Raw genomic sequence first — 16818 nt, forward strand, 5'->3', positions numbered from 1 at the left:
AGAGAGAGACAGAGAGAGAGAGAGAGAGAGAGAGAGAGAGAGAGAGAGAGAGAGAGAGAGAGAGAGAGAGAGAATTCTGGACCTGGCATCAGGAAGATCTGCATTAAAATTTATCCTCAGACATATATTAACTGTATAATCTTTGGCAAGGTATGTAATCTCAGTTTGCCTCAATTTCCTCACCTATAAAATGGGGATAGGAAAAGCACCTACCTCCCAAAGTTGTTGTGAGATAATATATGTAAAAATTTAATATTTAACTGGCAAGTAGGTGCTATGTAAATATTTGCTATTGTTATTATTGTTAGTTTATTAGGCCTTGGTCATCTCATCTTCTACAAATTAAAATAATTCAAATACTTGCTTCATATAGATGGTTTGGCTTCAAAAATCATACTACATACATACATGCATGCAAACATACCTGCATGTATATTCCAAGCTTCTGGTCAGAATTTAGCTTTTCTGAACCATGAGTCTTTTTTGATGTTAAAGTGAACAAGAATACTAAGTTAGAATAACCATCAGAGTGATTGACCTAAATAATGTAAAGTGATTGACCCTCTAGTTGGACAGCTTTACCCTTTCTCAGCCTCCTGTTTTAGTTTCTTTGACTTTTATAATTTCATCTATTTACTGTCACACTAACTAGATTGTGAGTTCTTCAAAGACAGAGACTATGTCTCATTCAATCTTTATATACTTCTCTCCATTTCCAGCAAAATGCTCTCTACATATTAAGTGCATAATTGATTTTTTTAAACTTTGAGACATAACATTGTTCATTGCCTGCTCCTTGGATAGGATCCCTTGGTAATCTTGTCCTGTTTGAGCAAATCCCCAGCATAATCATTGAAAATGTAGCATCTCTTCTGTACTCTTTGTTATTAGACTTTATTCTCAAGTTCTCTTCCTAAAATATCGACTTTTAAATATGATTTAAAATAACTTTCTATTTCCCATAGCCATGTTACTCATTATGGAAGCCTTTGGATTCTATTAAAAACTTATTTATATTTTGTAATCACTTTGGCAAGTATGTGTATGGTCTGGTAGAGAGAGAGCAGTTTAATAAGAACACCTGGTTTCTAGTTAGTCTGTTCTACTTATAATAGATAGTAGACAACTAGGTTCTTCAGTTCCTTATGGTGCAGGACTTGGAGTCAGGAGGACCTGAAATTGAATTCCTGCCTCAAATATTTTAGCTATATAACCCTTTGGCAAGTCAAATAACTTCACAGTGCCTCAGTTTCCTTGTCTATAAAATGCAGAACCTTACAGAGTTATTCTAATGATTGAATGAGGTAACAGATGTAAGACTATTTCACAAGCCTTAAAGTACTACATTAATGTTAACTTTCAAATAAAGCACAGTTAGCTTTTTAGTTTGGATGAGGCCTAATTAAATGTACCTAATTCTCTCTTAAATTCAGTTGCTCCACTTATTGGAATCAGCCCTGCTGTAGCCAATGTAATTGAAGGGCAGCAGCTTACTTTGCCTTGCATCTTGCTGGCTGGAAATCCCATTCCAGAACGTCGATGGCTTAAGAACTCAGCTGTGGTAAGAGCATTCGTTCAATTGAAAAATTAAAGGAAATTTGTTAAATATACTATGAATTACATTTGGCAAGAGTACCAAAAACATGACTAAGAGAACATGTTTAAAAGGTATATGATTTGGGTCAGGAAGTTAGGAAGATAAACAGGTCACTGGAAAGAAAATTTGTCCCTGATATGGTTTTACAAGATTCAGTATATTAAATCTCACCACTGACTTAGGTTCTTTAAAAAAAAAAGATTTCAAGTTTAAAAAAATACAACTATTTCACTAACATAAAATTAGAAGACTTTAATGTCTTCTACATCAGCACAATATAGAAAAAAATTTAAACCCTTACATTCCATCTTATAATTGTTATAATTAAAATTATCTTGAGAGACTGGTTTTGGGGTAAGAATATAAGTTTATTGCTTATATCATGTTTATTGTATTAGGCCAGCACCAAAACTAAACACACACACATACATACATACATATATATATATATATATGTATATAACACCATAATAAAGTGATACAGGGCTCTCATAACTAGAGATGACTTGAGCAGGGTCAGGAAGCCTGAAAAAATAGATTTTGGGGAGCTTATTGTTCAGCCCCTACCTTGACTCTCTCAAGATGTCTTTAACTGGTGATAGCTAATTAATATGTGATCCATAAACCTATCTATCCCTCCCCATACCCTCATCATTGGAGCCTCATCCACAAGAAAAGAAATCATGTCCCCTTTAATTATCAAACAAATTTTGTTAAAAAGGAAGGTATTCTTTGGAATTCCCAAGGACAAAGAAAATGCAAAAGTAGCAGATGGTATCTCTGACCCAGAACCCAGACTGAGGAATACATGGGAATTCTCCCTAACATATAGGAATTAATATAGTATATGAAAAATAAGTTCTCACAGAATCAATACTGTGTATTGGTTCTAAGGCAGAAAAATATTAGGGGCTAAGCAATGAGAGTTAAGTGACTTGCCCAGGGTCACACAGCCAGGAAGTGTTTTTGAGGACAGATTTTAACCTGGGACCTCCCATCTCTCCACATGCTTCTCTATTCACTGAGCTCCTCCAGTAAAATATAAAATTTAACAGCCCCATGAAAAACATCTCCTGATGCTTTGTTTATTGACCCTTCTCTGTAAGTAATTATTTCATAAGACAATTTAGATCAAGATTTAATCAGGAGGAGACCTCAAAAGACCATTGATCCATTAACCTTATTTCACAAATGAGGAAAACAACTCCTGAGGAAGTCTGGTGATTTCCCTGAGGTTGTAAAGGAGGGAGAGTTAGAGACAACATTTGAATTCAGTTCCTCTAACTCCAAAGTGAGCATGAGCTGTGATTCTTCTCAAGGGCAAACTTACTTTTAAAAAAATATTACATAAGACATCTTACATAATGGTATTGTAAACAACCTTAGAAGGTAGGTGCTATTATTATACTCATTTTATATTTGTGGAAATTGAGGCAAACAGAGGTTGTGGCTTGCCCAAGCACACACACACACACACACACACACACACACACACACACACATACACTAAATGTCCAAAGCTATATTTGAACTCAGTTCTTCCTGACTATAGAGGTTAAATAATTTATCCCTGATCACACAACAGTAAATGTGTGACTGAAGTGGAATTGGAGTCTAGGCTCCTCTTGACTTTAGGTTCAGTACCTATGATTAAGCAGCCATCCCTTTGTCAAAATGACTGCCCCAAGAAACATTGGCCTATAGTTTTTCAAAATAAAAATACAATCTGCTTCTGCAGATATAAGAAGATTTTGACATAGTAAAGAACATCCTCAAACCGAGTTTGTCTTTTTTAAAAAAAATAGAATTGGATGTAAGGTAATTAAAATATACAGAAGTGTGAAACTGGACTGCCTGATATTATTATTAGAAATTACTTGTGAGTGTTCTCATTGTTAAATATAGTTGTAATTACTGTTGCACTTTGTATTTGTTCTTTCTTGTAAACAACACTTTTTCTATTAACATATTTTCTGGAGGAAGAAAAAAAGGTTTTAAAGGAGTTCTTGATATTTTTTAAACTTCCATAATGCCTGATGAAAGCAGCATAAAGTTTAGGATTGGGCATGTGCTTGACTTCATTTCTTAAAGTTACTCTCTTTTTTTTTTTTTTTGCCCTTAAGTTGGTTCAAAATCCCTATATCAGTGTTCGCAGTGATGGGAGCCTTCACCTAGAAAGAGTTCGTCTTCAGGATGGAGGCGAATATACCTGTGTGGCAAGTAATGTGGCTGGAGCTCACAATAAAACTACCAGTGTCAATGTATACGGTAAGAAATCTAGTCAGCAGAATCTCCTAAATTGTTGAAAAACATGAGTATTATAAATTAGATTAAAGCAAATACCAAACTAATCACCTTTAATATTTTTGAAATTAAATGACATTGTTTTTATTCTTATAGGAAGTTTTTTTTTGTTTGTTTTTTTTTTAAACCCTTAACTTCCGGTGTATTGTCTCATAGGTGGAAGAGTGGTAAGGGTGGGCAATGGGGGTCAAGTGACTTGCCCAGGGTCACACAGCTGGGAAGTGGCTGAGGTCGGATTTGAACCTAGGACCTCTTGTCTCTAGGCCTGACTCTCAATCCACTGAGCTACCCAGCTGCCCCTAGAAAGTTTTAATAAAAAAAACTACAATGATTAATGACTTTTCCAGACTCCCCTTTTCTACTAACAAAATAAAAATGCTAGTGGGAGTTGGCAACTGAAGCTTGCCAAGTGCTTGTGTAAGTAGTTTCTTAATTGATAAAAGGGAACACAACTCAGAGAAAGGGAGAATGTTTAAAAATATATTGTGATTTCAGGCAAGCCGAACATTTTATACCTTCCAAAATTGCCTTTCCCTTGCTGATTGTGCAATAAACTTGTCCTGAAGAACAACCTCTTCATCTTCCAGAGATGATTTGAACTTTTAATGTGTTCACAGTTGCTTATTACATACATACAATCTTCATACACGTTAAACATTTCAAAGGTTATTTCTTTTAATGATGGACCATCTTTTTCTATTTATTGCTGCTGATGGCTGATCTATTATATCTCATTTGTAAATGACTACCTTGTAATTATTTGAGGAATCAGAATGCCATTTTTTCTTTTCATTTGAGATATTTTCACAATTTAACATTAGTAAATGAAAAATAGCTCTGGAGGAGGGACAGAATGGAGCAATATAGCTGAAGAAAAGATAGTCTCTGTATTCTTATCAGTCCTCCACAGGACTTCTCTCCAGTGTATTGAGGTTCTTCTTCTAGATCTCTTCAAATGATATGTGCACCTCTGCATCTTCCGGGCAGATCATCACTTAACTCCTCACTCTTGGTGTATAACTGGTTTGGTATTTAAAAAAGAATTATTGTTGATACATGCATCTGTCTCATAACAACCTTTATACTGCCAGTTGAAAAATTCCATATTTTTAAAATATTAGAATGGCAAGCTTGGAAATGACCATACATGTCTCCTGACATCAGAAAGATGATGGATTAGATATATAGGAAGAGACATTCATTTTTAGGCATGGCTAATATGTTGATTTCTATGGGGTGAAAAAATGCATACTGCTAGAGAAGGAAAAAAACAAAAAGTAAAGGGCAGGAATAAAATACTGAAAATTACGCACATTAAAATAAAACTATCAAGGGAATACAAACAAGATAATTTTTCTACTGTGTTAAATTTAACCTTCAATTAAACACAAATAGAAAAAAAGTTCATACTTATATAGTTCATTTATTCATTCTTCTTTGAACAGTGAAATATTTGTTGATGATTATTATCATAATGATTTTAAAGGACATTAAAATGACCACCAAAGATCAGTGTCTTTCAAAGCTTTTTAGTTTGTAAACTGCTACACTGGACACAAATATCTAGAGAGCCAGCAGTTTCTCTTCCCTCCCCATATGGAAATTGCCTATACAATCTCTCCGTTTGTCTAAACTGATGTTCTTCCAGATGAGATAACATTATAATGAATCATTTTTTAAAAATACTTGACACAATAAACAAATGCCTAGATATTGCCATATTTTATTTAGGCAAAAGATCAATCCACAGTTAAACTGAAGAGTAACTGTTGCCTATATATTGAGAATCTAAATTGAGAATTGAGAATCTTGGTGCAAGGGAGTTGTTCATCATTACAAGTAAGTGATCCTCTGTTATTGTCAAAATTCTCCAAATAACAAAATGGTCAATCTCCTTTAGTGACATATTTTAACCCAATCAATTGAGCTAGTCAATTAATTTAAAGCCAAAAAATGGGGGCAGATGGGTACCTCAGTGAATTGAGAGCCAAGCCTATAAACTAGAGGCCCTGGGTTCAAATTTGACCCCAGACACTTCCTAGCTTTGTGACCCTGAGCAAGTCACTTAACCTTCATTGCACAGCCGTTAACCATTCTTTTGCCTTGGAACCAATACAAAGTATTGTATTGTATTGTATTGTATTGTATTGTACAAAGTATTTGTATTGGTTCCAAGGCAGAAGGTAAGGGTATTAAAAAAGAAAGAAACAAAACCACCAACCAATGTATTTAATGTAAAATATTCCCATTGGAATTAGTGTCTTGATTCTCCTAAGCATTCTCATGACATTTTTTCATTTACATTAATCACATAGAAACAACACTGGTGGCTGCCTCAGCAGATTTTTCTGGTTTCATAATTTTTCTTAAGCATATTCACCATTATTCTTCTCGTTGCCCAGCCATGAGTTTTCAGTGTCCTAAAAAGAATATATTCTTATTATATAGTAGTTGAAGGAACAAATTAACAAATGTATACATATATAAAGTAAAATGGAGTGTTGAACAATTGCCTAATAAATTTTGCTGATAGAGATAGCTTTTTAGATAATTTAGGGGAGGTTTATCAATGCCCAAATTTCACCAATTATAAAACAATTACCTCAATTTTCTGCCTCATCTTCATCTCTGACTTTCAGTATTTATTTGGTAAAATAACTTATTTAAACTGTCGCAAATTGTATTTGCCAGTTAAGTTGACAATTTTTAAGAACTGTCAAGGATTCAATCTGCAACTTTATTATTTCTTTCTCTGGGAAGTAGTCCATCATTCCTTTTATCACCTAATGGGCTCCCTCAAGGTTTATTCTGGAATTATTTTAGGAAAATGAATTTCATTTCTAAGCTAAAGATAATGTTAAAAGTTGTAACTTTGTTTAAAAATAAGAAGTTTTTTCCCTTATTTTTTATGATTAAAATTGGTCCATTTCTCTGGATCTGGTTTTAAGTAACTTTATTGATAACCTAAGAGAATGGGTGTTTGCTTGTTGATTATCTCCTCAAGATGCACTTTATTCTTAAAGTTGAATGAACGAATGGCTTTTCCATCTTGTTTTTCTTCATGATTTTTTATTGCTATCATCAGGTTCAATTTGGGCCTTTTACCTGATTAAATTTTAAGGGTTTTGACAAGGTTTTTGAGAAAGTCAACTAATCCTTGTCTAATTAGCCATTGACTTGGCATACTAACTTCTGCTGCCTGTTTCTCAGAAGCTATTTAATTGCTACATTTTTCAGCCTTCCTAAAGATTATAATAATTTTAATTTGAAACAGAATTTATAAAGCTTAGAAGAATAGATGGATAGGAGTGGCTATTGAGCCATGCTATTTTCTTCTTTGTTATTCCTTTTAGTTCTGCCAATTATTCAGCATGGACAACAGATATTCAGCACAATTGAGGGAGTTCCTGTAAGTTTACCATGCAAAGCAAGTGGAGTTCCCAAACCATCTATTGTCTGGTCCAAGGTAAGTATTTCATTTTAGTAATCAGAAATATTATTACATTGTATCTTGCACCTTTAGCATTATATAAGTTATATTTTTTTCAATACAACTTCATTGATATGGCTATAACCTACCCTGATGTAAATAACTCATTTGTGACTCACAGAGAGTGCTTACAAATTGCTATTGCCAAAAAATGATCACCTGACAACCAAACATTTGGAAATGAACCTTTCCAAATTGGCTTAGTTTAATCTTCTAATAACTGACGGAGTCCATCTCCTAGACTCTACCGGAAACTTTTCCATCTTAGTAGGTTCTATCATTTTTCATATCATTGCAAGAGCACCTTTTGATAAGAGGAGGGAACATCCACACTATAATAAGATATCATAAAAACAGAGGCAAAATATCAAATAAAGATTAATAGTATTTATTTAGAATATCACTATAATATTTTAACATGATTGCATTTCACACTCTTAAAAATCCTAATGACATGAAGAACAGGTAATGTTATGTGAATTGGATATATAAAACTAAATGATAACAAAATGTTTCAGTTGGTCACATTATCCAGTGGCAAAGCTGTTCCTCGGCTCTATTCCTCCTTCTCCCCCATTCATTGTCCTTGAACTAAATTCGACTACCTCTGAGCTATTGTGCTCTCTCCTTTTGTCCCTTTTCCTTGGTAAATCAGTAAAAGTCTTGGCAATACTTTGGATTCCAGGTGATGAAGTATACCTCATACTCTTCTTTGCCTTTAAATCTCTGTCCTGTAATAGACCTGACATTTGTGTTGATTTTTAAAGCTATAGGTTATTTGAGGATAAATGGTTATATATTTTTGTCTTCTCCCAGGTAGTTTCACAACACTATTGTCTAAACACATGTTCATTCATTTACTGATTTTTATTATTTCACAGAAAGGAGAACTGATTTCTCCCAGCAATGCTAAATTTTCTGCAGGTTTGGATGGAAGTTTATATATAGTGTCACCAGGAGGTGAGGAAAGTGGGGAATATGTCTGCACTGCCACCAATGCAGCAGGATATGCCAAAAGAAAAGTTCAACTGACAGTTTATGGTAAGAGTCTATTTGAAGAATGTTTTTCATTGACACCTTCTATCTTTGCCAAAACACACAGCTCTCCCTTATGTAACTTTGCCCAACGACTGTACCCCTAAAGTAAGCCCTGATTTTTCCCAAAAATGTAGTCTTTCTGCCAACTAAAATCTCATATATGGGCAGCTCTACCCAACCCTGCTTTCGGTTTTAAGGGGGGAAAGCATATAAGCCCTTGGAAAATTTTATAATGTTTTCTCAGAGTAGTATGCTCATTACACCCAACCCTTGTTCAGTAATACCAGTTAGTTAAAAGCATTAGCAAGCCAAACCTCAAGTTATGTCTTGGGTTAGAGTTGTGCCCTGGAGGGCTACTTTTGCAGATGGCTTACTTTAAGACTGCATTTCAGCTGACCTTCTCCTAATCCTTGACTAAAGAAAAAAGTGAAAAGAAGTCTTCTAATTGCCTTCCTATCATTTTTTCCACATTCCTCATTTAAAATGTCTGGAAACCATTAGACAACTTCTAAAATATGAGGCTATATGAAGTCTCTATGCACATCATTTTGAAACATAGATATAATTATTTAATAAAAAAATAATAGCTGACATTTCATGGTGTTTTAAGCTTCCGTAGAGGAAACTAAGTGGAGCAGTGGATAGGACACTGGGTCTGGAGTCAAGAAAGCCTGATTCCAAATATAGTCTCCAACACCAGCTCTGTGATCCTGAAAAAGTTACTTAACCTCTATCTGTCTCAGTTTTCTCATCTATAGAATGGAAATTATCATAGCACCTACCTCCCAGAGTTGTTGTGAGGACCAAATGAGATATTTAAGTAATTAGCAGAGTGCCAGACACATAGTAGGTATTTGACAAATGCTTCTTCCCTCTGCCCCCTGAAGTTTTACAAATAGCTTTATTTATAGCTATTTCATTTCATCCTCAAAATGTAGAGTGGTAAAATACTATGGCTTTTATCATTCACAAAGTCCTACACTGAAAGTGCTCCAGAGTCACAAGATCTGTGCAGGGGGAATGCAAGTCCTAGTTCATTCTACCATTCTAGAAAAGCTTTGAGTGTGGTCCTGTACCAAGCTATGTGCCAAACTCTGAATAACTTTTAAAACTTATATTGATGATGGTTTAACATAAAGGGAATTCTCATTAATAATAAATAAGTCCTGAATCAGCTTTCTTTTAGACCATTGCCTTGATAAAACAAGACTAGAAGAATAAAAAATGAGAAAAAAGAGGGATTATGCATTTAAAACAACATCAACCCGATATGGTTAAATAAATTTTAACACACAAAAAGGAAATTGCTAGAAAATGATATTAATACTAATTATGCAATTTCACATAGAAGTGTATATTAATTCATATAATGAGGAAATAAAAAATGCCTAAAATGATGTCATTCCAAAAGCATTTTTATTTACTTGCCAGTAGAGAAATATTGCAGCCAAGCAATACAACATTTTGTAATATAAACTTATTTGTAAAAGCATATAGAGAATAGTGATGAAAAATTATGAGCAGTATTTCCCCATAAAACTGAGAAGCAGTAGAAGGGGGAAAAGTGGGTTTTTTTAAGTTAGGGAATGGATGAAACTTTAAAAAAAAGTCATCCCCAGAGTTTCTAAGAATGAGACAGGAAGAAAAACTTCAAACAGAATAAAGCTGGGCAGGATTGGTGTGTGGTAGTCTGTGAAAATTTCTCTAAAAATAATTGTGCTCAATAACTTTTGGGTTCATAGACCACGACAGGGTTTTTAAAAAAATGGAAGTGGCATTAAAGAAAACATAGATAAAAAACTGGGTTACTAAACAGAATATTTACAATGGACTTCAGTGTTGAAGGTGACAAATTTATGAAGACTTTGATGTTTTTTTCTACAACATTTATATATTTTAATTTTTTTACCAATTACTTGTCATAACAAATTTCCACACTAAGTTTTCCTAAATTATGTGATTGAACTTTTTTCTCTCCCTCCCTTCCCTTCCCCCTCTTGGTGCTGGCAGGCAATTTAGTCTGGGTTATACATGTATTATCATGCAAAACATTTGCGTATTGTTCATTTTTGTAAGTGAGTAATCTCATAAAACCCAAACACCAAAACATAACCCCCCCAAAAATTGAAAAACCAAATGTTTTCATCTGCATTCTTACTCCAACAGTTCTTTCTCTGGAGGTGGATAGCATTCTTTAGCATTTCTCCAGAATTGTTCTGAATCATTGTATTGCTGAAAGTAGCTAAGTCAATCATATTTGATTGTTCCACAATATTACTCTTACTATGTATAATGTTTTCTTGGTTCTGCTTATTTCAGTCTATCAATTAATGAACTTCTTTCCAGATCTTTCTGGAATTATCCTGTTCATCATTCCTTACAGCACAATAGTATTCCATCACCAACATATGCCACAATTTGTTCAGCCATTCCCCAATAGATGGATATGCGTTTAATTTCCAGTTCTTTGCCACCACAAAAATAGAAACTATAAATATTTTTGTACAAGTAAGTCCTTTCCTCCCTTTTCTGATTCCTACTGGAAACAGATGTAGTAGTGATTTTACTGGATCAAAGGGTATGCATTGTTTTATGGACTTTTGGGTATAACTTCAAATTGTCCTGCAGAATGGTTGGATCAATTATGAAGGCTTTGAAGGATTGCTTATCAAGAGATTTGAACAAGGGGAAGATAATGTAGAGGTGAGACCTTAGTACCAAAAAAAAAAAAAAAAAAGAAAAGAAAAAAAGGGTAACTAAGGGAATATCAAAAAGCACTTGTGCCTTTTCCATTATACCATGTCCCATCATATTTCTGGTAAGTTGTGTATGTTATCTTTTGTTTCATTTTAAATACATTTTTCCCTTTCCATGTAAACCAAATGTATTTTAGTAAGGCCCAGAGTGTCTGGAGATCAACAAGGACTATCACAGGATAAGCCGATCCAGATCTCTGTCATAGCAGGTGAAGATGTTACACTTCCATGTGAGGTGAAAAGCCTGCCTCCACCCACAATTACATGGGCCAGAGAAACACAGCTTATCTCCCCATTCTCTCCCAGGTAATGAGATTTGATGTGAACTGTGTCCTGTGAAAACAGAAATTCTTTAAATACTGCTTTTCTCTGGTTTTCTGAATGCTCTTCAAAACAGTTGAATAATGTGTTATTCAGGAATTAGGAAATACTATTTTTACACTATTACATTTTTATTAAAGAGTAATTGTAGATTTTTGTTATCTTAATAACTGGAAAGCCATTAGCTCAGTAAGAAAAATACACAATATACTTATTCATATCTAAGACTTTCCTCCTGTTAACTTTTTAGATCATCTTCTTTCACAAATTAAAAGTCTACAGTAATATACTAGATCATATATATATATATATATGTATATATGTATATATACATATATATATAGAGAGAGAGAGAGACAGGAGAGAGAGACCCCAAAAGTGATCTATATATACCCCAACTCCATAGTGTTGTTACAATTAAAAATGATAAAGGCTGATAAAATAAGAGAAATTAATATTTTAATAGCCATGGCTTTGTTGGTAAAAAAAATATATATATATATATGACCGTGGTTGACTATCTTTTAAATATACTGCTGGTGCCCATCCTCTTTCTCTCATATGCCAGCCAGCTAACCAGGAAACTCAAGAGAGCTTCTCTAGGCCCTCCTCTGAATTAAGCTGCCCTATGTGTGGGGACGTTTGAGGTCCCCACGCCCAAAAACCGGAAACCGGAANGCCTCATGCATAGCAGATGTCTAATAAATATTTGTTGAATGAATGGATAAAAGATGTATTCTATGTCTGATTGGAATCTTCTGAAATTACTGGAACAATTTTTCCCTATGAGGAAAATTTACAGGATTAAGGTAAAAAAAAATCTCTAAACTCCTTGGGTCACAAAGTGTTATGATTAAAAATGATAAAGACTGATGGTATAAGAGAAAAGCTTATTTTAATAGCCATGGCTTTGTTGGTTATATATATATATATATATAACCACTCTTGACTATCTTTTAAATTTACCGCTGGTGCCCATCCTCTTTCTCTCATATGCCAGCCAGCTAACCAGGAAACTCAAGAGAGCTTCTCTAGGCCCTCCTCTGAATTAAGCTGCCCTATGTGTGGGGACGTTTGAGGTCCCCACGCCCAAAAACCGGAAACCGGAAACCCATTGAAATCACAGGAAATGTAATCTCACAGTCCCCACATGTCCATAGGAAATTTGTAACTTACTTTTAAATGGCATCTCCCCAATTCCAAACATACAGTGTGGCCTGGCCTAGATTAAAATATAATTGAGAAATACTTAAATAAGAATACAATAGAATGCAGATAATGTTAGATTGTGGTTTTCTAAGTTAAAATACAGCTTGCAAAGATCCTAGTGTATGTTTTAGTGATCTCTTTTCTAATTGAGTTTGATAACCACTGGAGTAGAAGATACCTGACTGGCCTTGAATTTTGACACCCTTTTTTATCCCTATTAACAATGATCCTCACCTTAACACAGTCAACTAAAGACTCAAGTGAATAGCTACTTCCATTATCATATGGTTTGCAAATGCTTATCTCCTCTTCTGAAATTTCTTCAAGATCCAACTCCAAAGCTTGAGACTTTCTCTGGTTCCCCCATTCTTTCTCCTTTTTCTCCTCAAATTTTTGTGGAGTCCTTTAATTTTCTTGCTTCAATCTCCACTTTGAATTATATTATCTGCTTACATATTTTATCCTGTTCTATACAATTTGATCTCCTTGATACCAAGAAATGGTTTCATTTTTGTCTTTAAATCCAGAACCAAGGACAGCGACTTGAGCTAGTAAGCTCTTAAATGTGTATTGGAATTCATTTGAAAAAATTTCAGGAAGACAGCCTTTTTTCTTTCTTAGTAACTATATTAGCAAGATCAGTAGACCATAATTAACCAGAAAGTTATGTGCCTCTTTGCTTTTTAAAATATACAGGCAGCTTATGACAAATGGAAGTGGTATGAGTCTCATTTACATTGCTGTAATTTTCCTTGAAGGTATTAGGGAGACTTGATTTTCATTATCCCTTTTAAAGTATATGTATGCTTCCTTTCTTACAGGCATATCTTCCTTCCTTCAGGATCAATGAAAATCACTGAGACACGTATTTCAGACAGTGGAATGTATCTTTGTGTTGCTACAAATATTGCAGGGAATGTGACTCAGTCAGTTAAATTAAGTGTTCATGGTAAGTTTTGAGACTTGAAATGAAGACATGTCATATGTCATGACTTTTTGAACTAGAAATGATGACTCTGTGATCTGGGAACAATGAAAACCATTAGCCAAGTTTCTTTATGTAATATTTAAAACATAAACTACATACAAAAGCATATAAGGAAAATGTCCCCAAATCAAAATAGTTTCTTGTGGAGCCAAGAAATATTCATTTATTGTCCATGAGATGACTGGCTAATTTCTTTCTTTTGTCTTCCCCTTAAAAAGTTGGATGAAACAGAACTTATAAAACTTATGTACCACCAATATGAATATAAAATTCCTTAGTCCATAAAACTTATAGACATGTAGTTTAGATAAGCAGCCAGAAGTTTTGATGATTATATGAATATGTATCATGACATAAAAAATTTGAAGGCTGCTGTCTTTGTATACATTGTTCAGGATTCTCTGTCATTACCATGTAATCCCAGGATCTTATAGAGTATTTGGTTGTATCTTAGGAAATATATATTCTCTCATTAGTGTTCAGGCTCAGAGACTCTACTTCATGCTGATTCACATTTTTCATCCTTAGTTGTAGGAGGATTTCAATATTTATTGTGACTTCTTCATTTTAAGATTTATCGTTTCCCAAAGGTTACAGTAATAGTATCAGTTAATGTCATTTGCTATTATATGTTGCAAATTATCTGAGATGGTTTACTGTGCTATGTATAAATAGTGGTCTTTTTTGTATTTTTCATACCATTGACTGACAGTTAGACATTGAACAAGTTACATAATATTACTCTGCTTGAAATTTTCATATCGATTTGATTGTTTCCAGTTCCTCCAAGGATACAACGTGGTCCTAGACTTCTGAAGGTACAGGTTGGTCAGAGAGTGGACATCCCCTGCAATGCCCAAGGATTACCTCTCCCTGCACTTACCTGGTTTAAAAATGGAAATACAATGGTGATCGATGGAGAGCAGTATACCAGCAGTCCAGATGGAACACTGAGCATTGACCGAGTCCATCTTTCAGATTCTGGTGTATATAAATGTGTTGCTAATAATATAGCTGGCAGTGATGAGGCAGAGATAACAGTACAAGTTCAAGGTAATTGTTTACATAAAGAGAGATGAGAGTGGAAAAGACAACTTAAGTATATTTAACTCATTTCTTATAAATATTTGTGATTTTTTCCAAATGTTTTTGTACCATTCTAAAAAGAACTATGAAAGTAGTTTTTTCCACATGTAACTGGAAGAGTCAACTGACATTTTTAAACTAAAAATATGCTTAGTATATTTAATCTTTGAAAATTTATGTGAATGACATATCTAATCTATTCTGTATGATATATCTATAATATCAGATAAATTATGTTTGTGAGAAATTGCTAGCTAATATTGGAATTATTACTTTAGCTGACTATAGTGAGACATACTTTGTACAAATCATATTCCAAAGAAATATAGATCTAGTGTCATGCTTTATGTTGAATTTGCCTTCAGTAATTGAAGGATGGATATATGTTATTGTTAGTTTGTTTTTATGTGTGTGTATATATGTGTATATGCTTATGTGTGTGTGTGATAAAAGTGGGGATCAGAAAGACACTTAAGAATAATTTGCTCTGGGTCTTAAATGAGTGGATTTAGAAAGACAAAGAGAAAGAAGAAAAGAGAAGGGCATTCTAGTAAGTAAAATTTTCCTGCTTTGCCTCAGATTTCTGTTCTTTTAATTTGGATATGTTCATATCTACATGCATTTTACTGTGCAAATTGTATACTTCTCTCTATCTCTCTCTCACTATATATATATATATATATATATATATATATATATATATGTTATCTATCCACTATATATCATTTATCTATCTCCATACATTTATTAGAACCCTCTTTTTTGTTAAATCTTCACAAGTCACTATGCACAGTGATTTCTAAATCTTCCTACTCTTAACTTCCTACTAAATTTTCCTACTCTAAGCTTCATATTTATGCAGGTAGATATAATACACTATTATAAATGTTCCTTCCCAGAAATTCAAGTTCAAATCATAGAACAAAGGAATGCAACAAGTCTAAGGCTTTTGTATATAATTATTGAAAGTTATCTGATAAGACTTTCTCATTTTTTGATATTCTACCTTAGCTCCAGGTCCAGTGCACTGTTTAATAAGTTGTTAACTCTTGAGGAGTGTGCATGCACATCTTTTTATCCCCACACACCATTTATCACAGTGTTTCTCAGTGGTAGGTACTTGATAAATATTTGGGATATTAATACATTTTTTCCAATAGAACCCCCAGCAATAGAAGATCTGGACCCTCCTTATAATACTCCATTCCAAGAAAGAGTGGCCAACCAACGCATTGCATTCCCATGTCCAGTTAAAGGTATGGAATTCTATAGTTAATAATTTATCATTAGTTTTAGTTTTGTATACTGAAAAAAATTCTTTAGTTCTCTTAAACTAAAATGAATTTATATGTTTACTATTCTTTATATTTAGGTAAGTACCACTTGGAATTGTGAAGGAAGTCAAATGCTAACTATACTTTTATCTTGTGGCCAAGACAGTACATATATGTCAAATGCATATTGATTTTGCTAATATTGCTGACATGTTAGTTTTCTATAAAATTATTGTGCAAAAAAGGAAAAAACATATTAATAATAGTTAGAATAACACAAAATAATAAATCCATAGAAATTTAGATTTGCAATGGTCTTTAAAAGTCATTAGTCAAACTTCCCATACCAAGCATGAAAACATTTTTAAGAGATAATTCCCTAACTTATGTTTGGACACTTTTTAAAACAATATTTCATAAATTATATATACCTCCTTTGGAACATTGTTCTTTTTTTCCTCTGGATTTAAGCTAATTAAATCTAAGCTTTTTTATGCATGAAAACCCTTTGGGTATTAGAAGACAGTTGTGTCCCTTTCATCTAGCTCATCAACCTTTTAGGGTCAGTTTCCTCAATCATTCCTCTTATAAATGGTGTTCATACCCTTTACTATCCTGGTTGCTTCTTAAGTGGGTCTATCCAACTTGCTAATGATTCTCCTAAATTGCAGCATTCTGATCTAAACACTATACTTATGGTATGGTTTAACTAGTTCTGAATACATTTGAACATTTGTCTCCTAAATTCTAAACAC

General features: G+C 33.7%; 1 protein-coding gene across 1 annotated transcript in view; it reads left to right on the forward strand.

Annotated features, from left to right (window-relative positions):
• HMCN1 (hemicentin 1) overlaps nt 1-16818 on the forward strand; it is a 526219-nt gene that overhangs the window by 283727 nt on the left and 225674 nt on the right. The window contains exons 18-25 of the mRNA XM_044672125.1: nt 1434-1561; nt 3721-3865; nt 7255-7367; nt 8273-8432; nt 11323-11491; nt 13537-13664; nt 14484-14756; nt 15950-16045. Coding sequence (XP_044528060.1) covers nt 1434-1561; nt 3721-3865; nt 7255-7367; nt 8273-8432; nt 11323-11491; nt 13537-13664; nt 14484-14756; nt 15950-16045 — 1212 coding nt within the window. The remainder of the gene's footprint in view (nt 1-1433; nt 1562-3720; nt 3866-7254; nt 7368-8272; nt 8433-11322; nt 11492-13536; nt 13665-14483; nt 14757-15949; nt 16046-16818) is intronic.

This window comes from Gracilinanus agilis, chromosome 4, assembly GCF_016433145.1.
Source record: "Gracilinanus agilis isolate LMUSP501 chromosome 4, AgileGrace, whole genome shotgun sequence".
NCBI lineage: Eukaryota > Metazoa > Chordata > Mammalia > Didelphimorphia > Didelphidae > Gracilinanus > Gracilinanus agilis.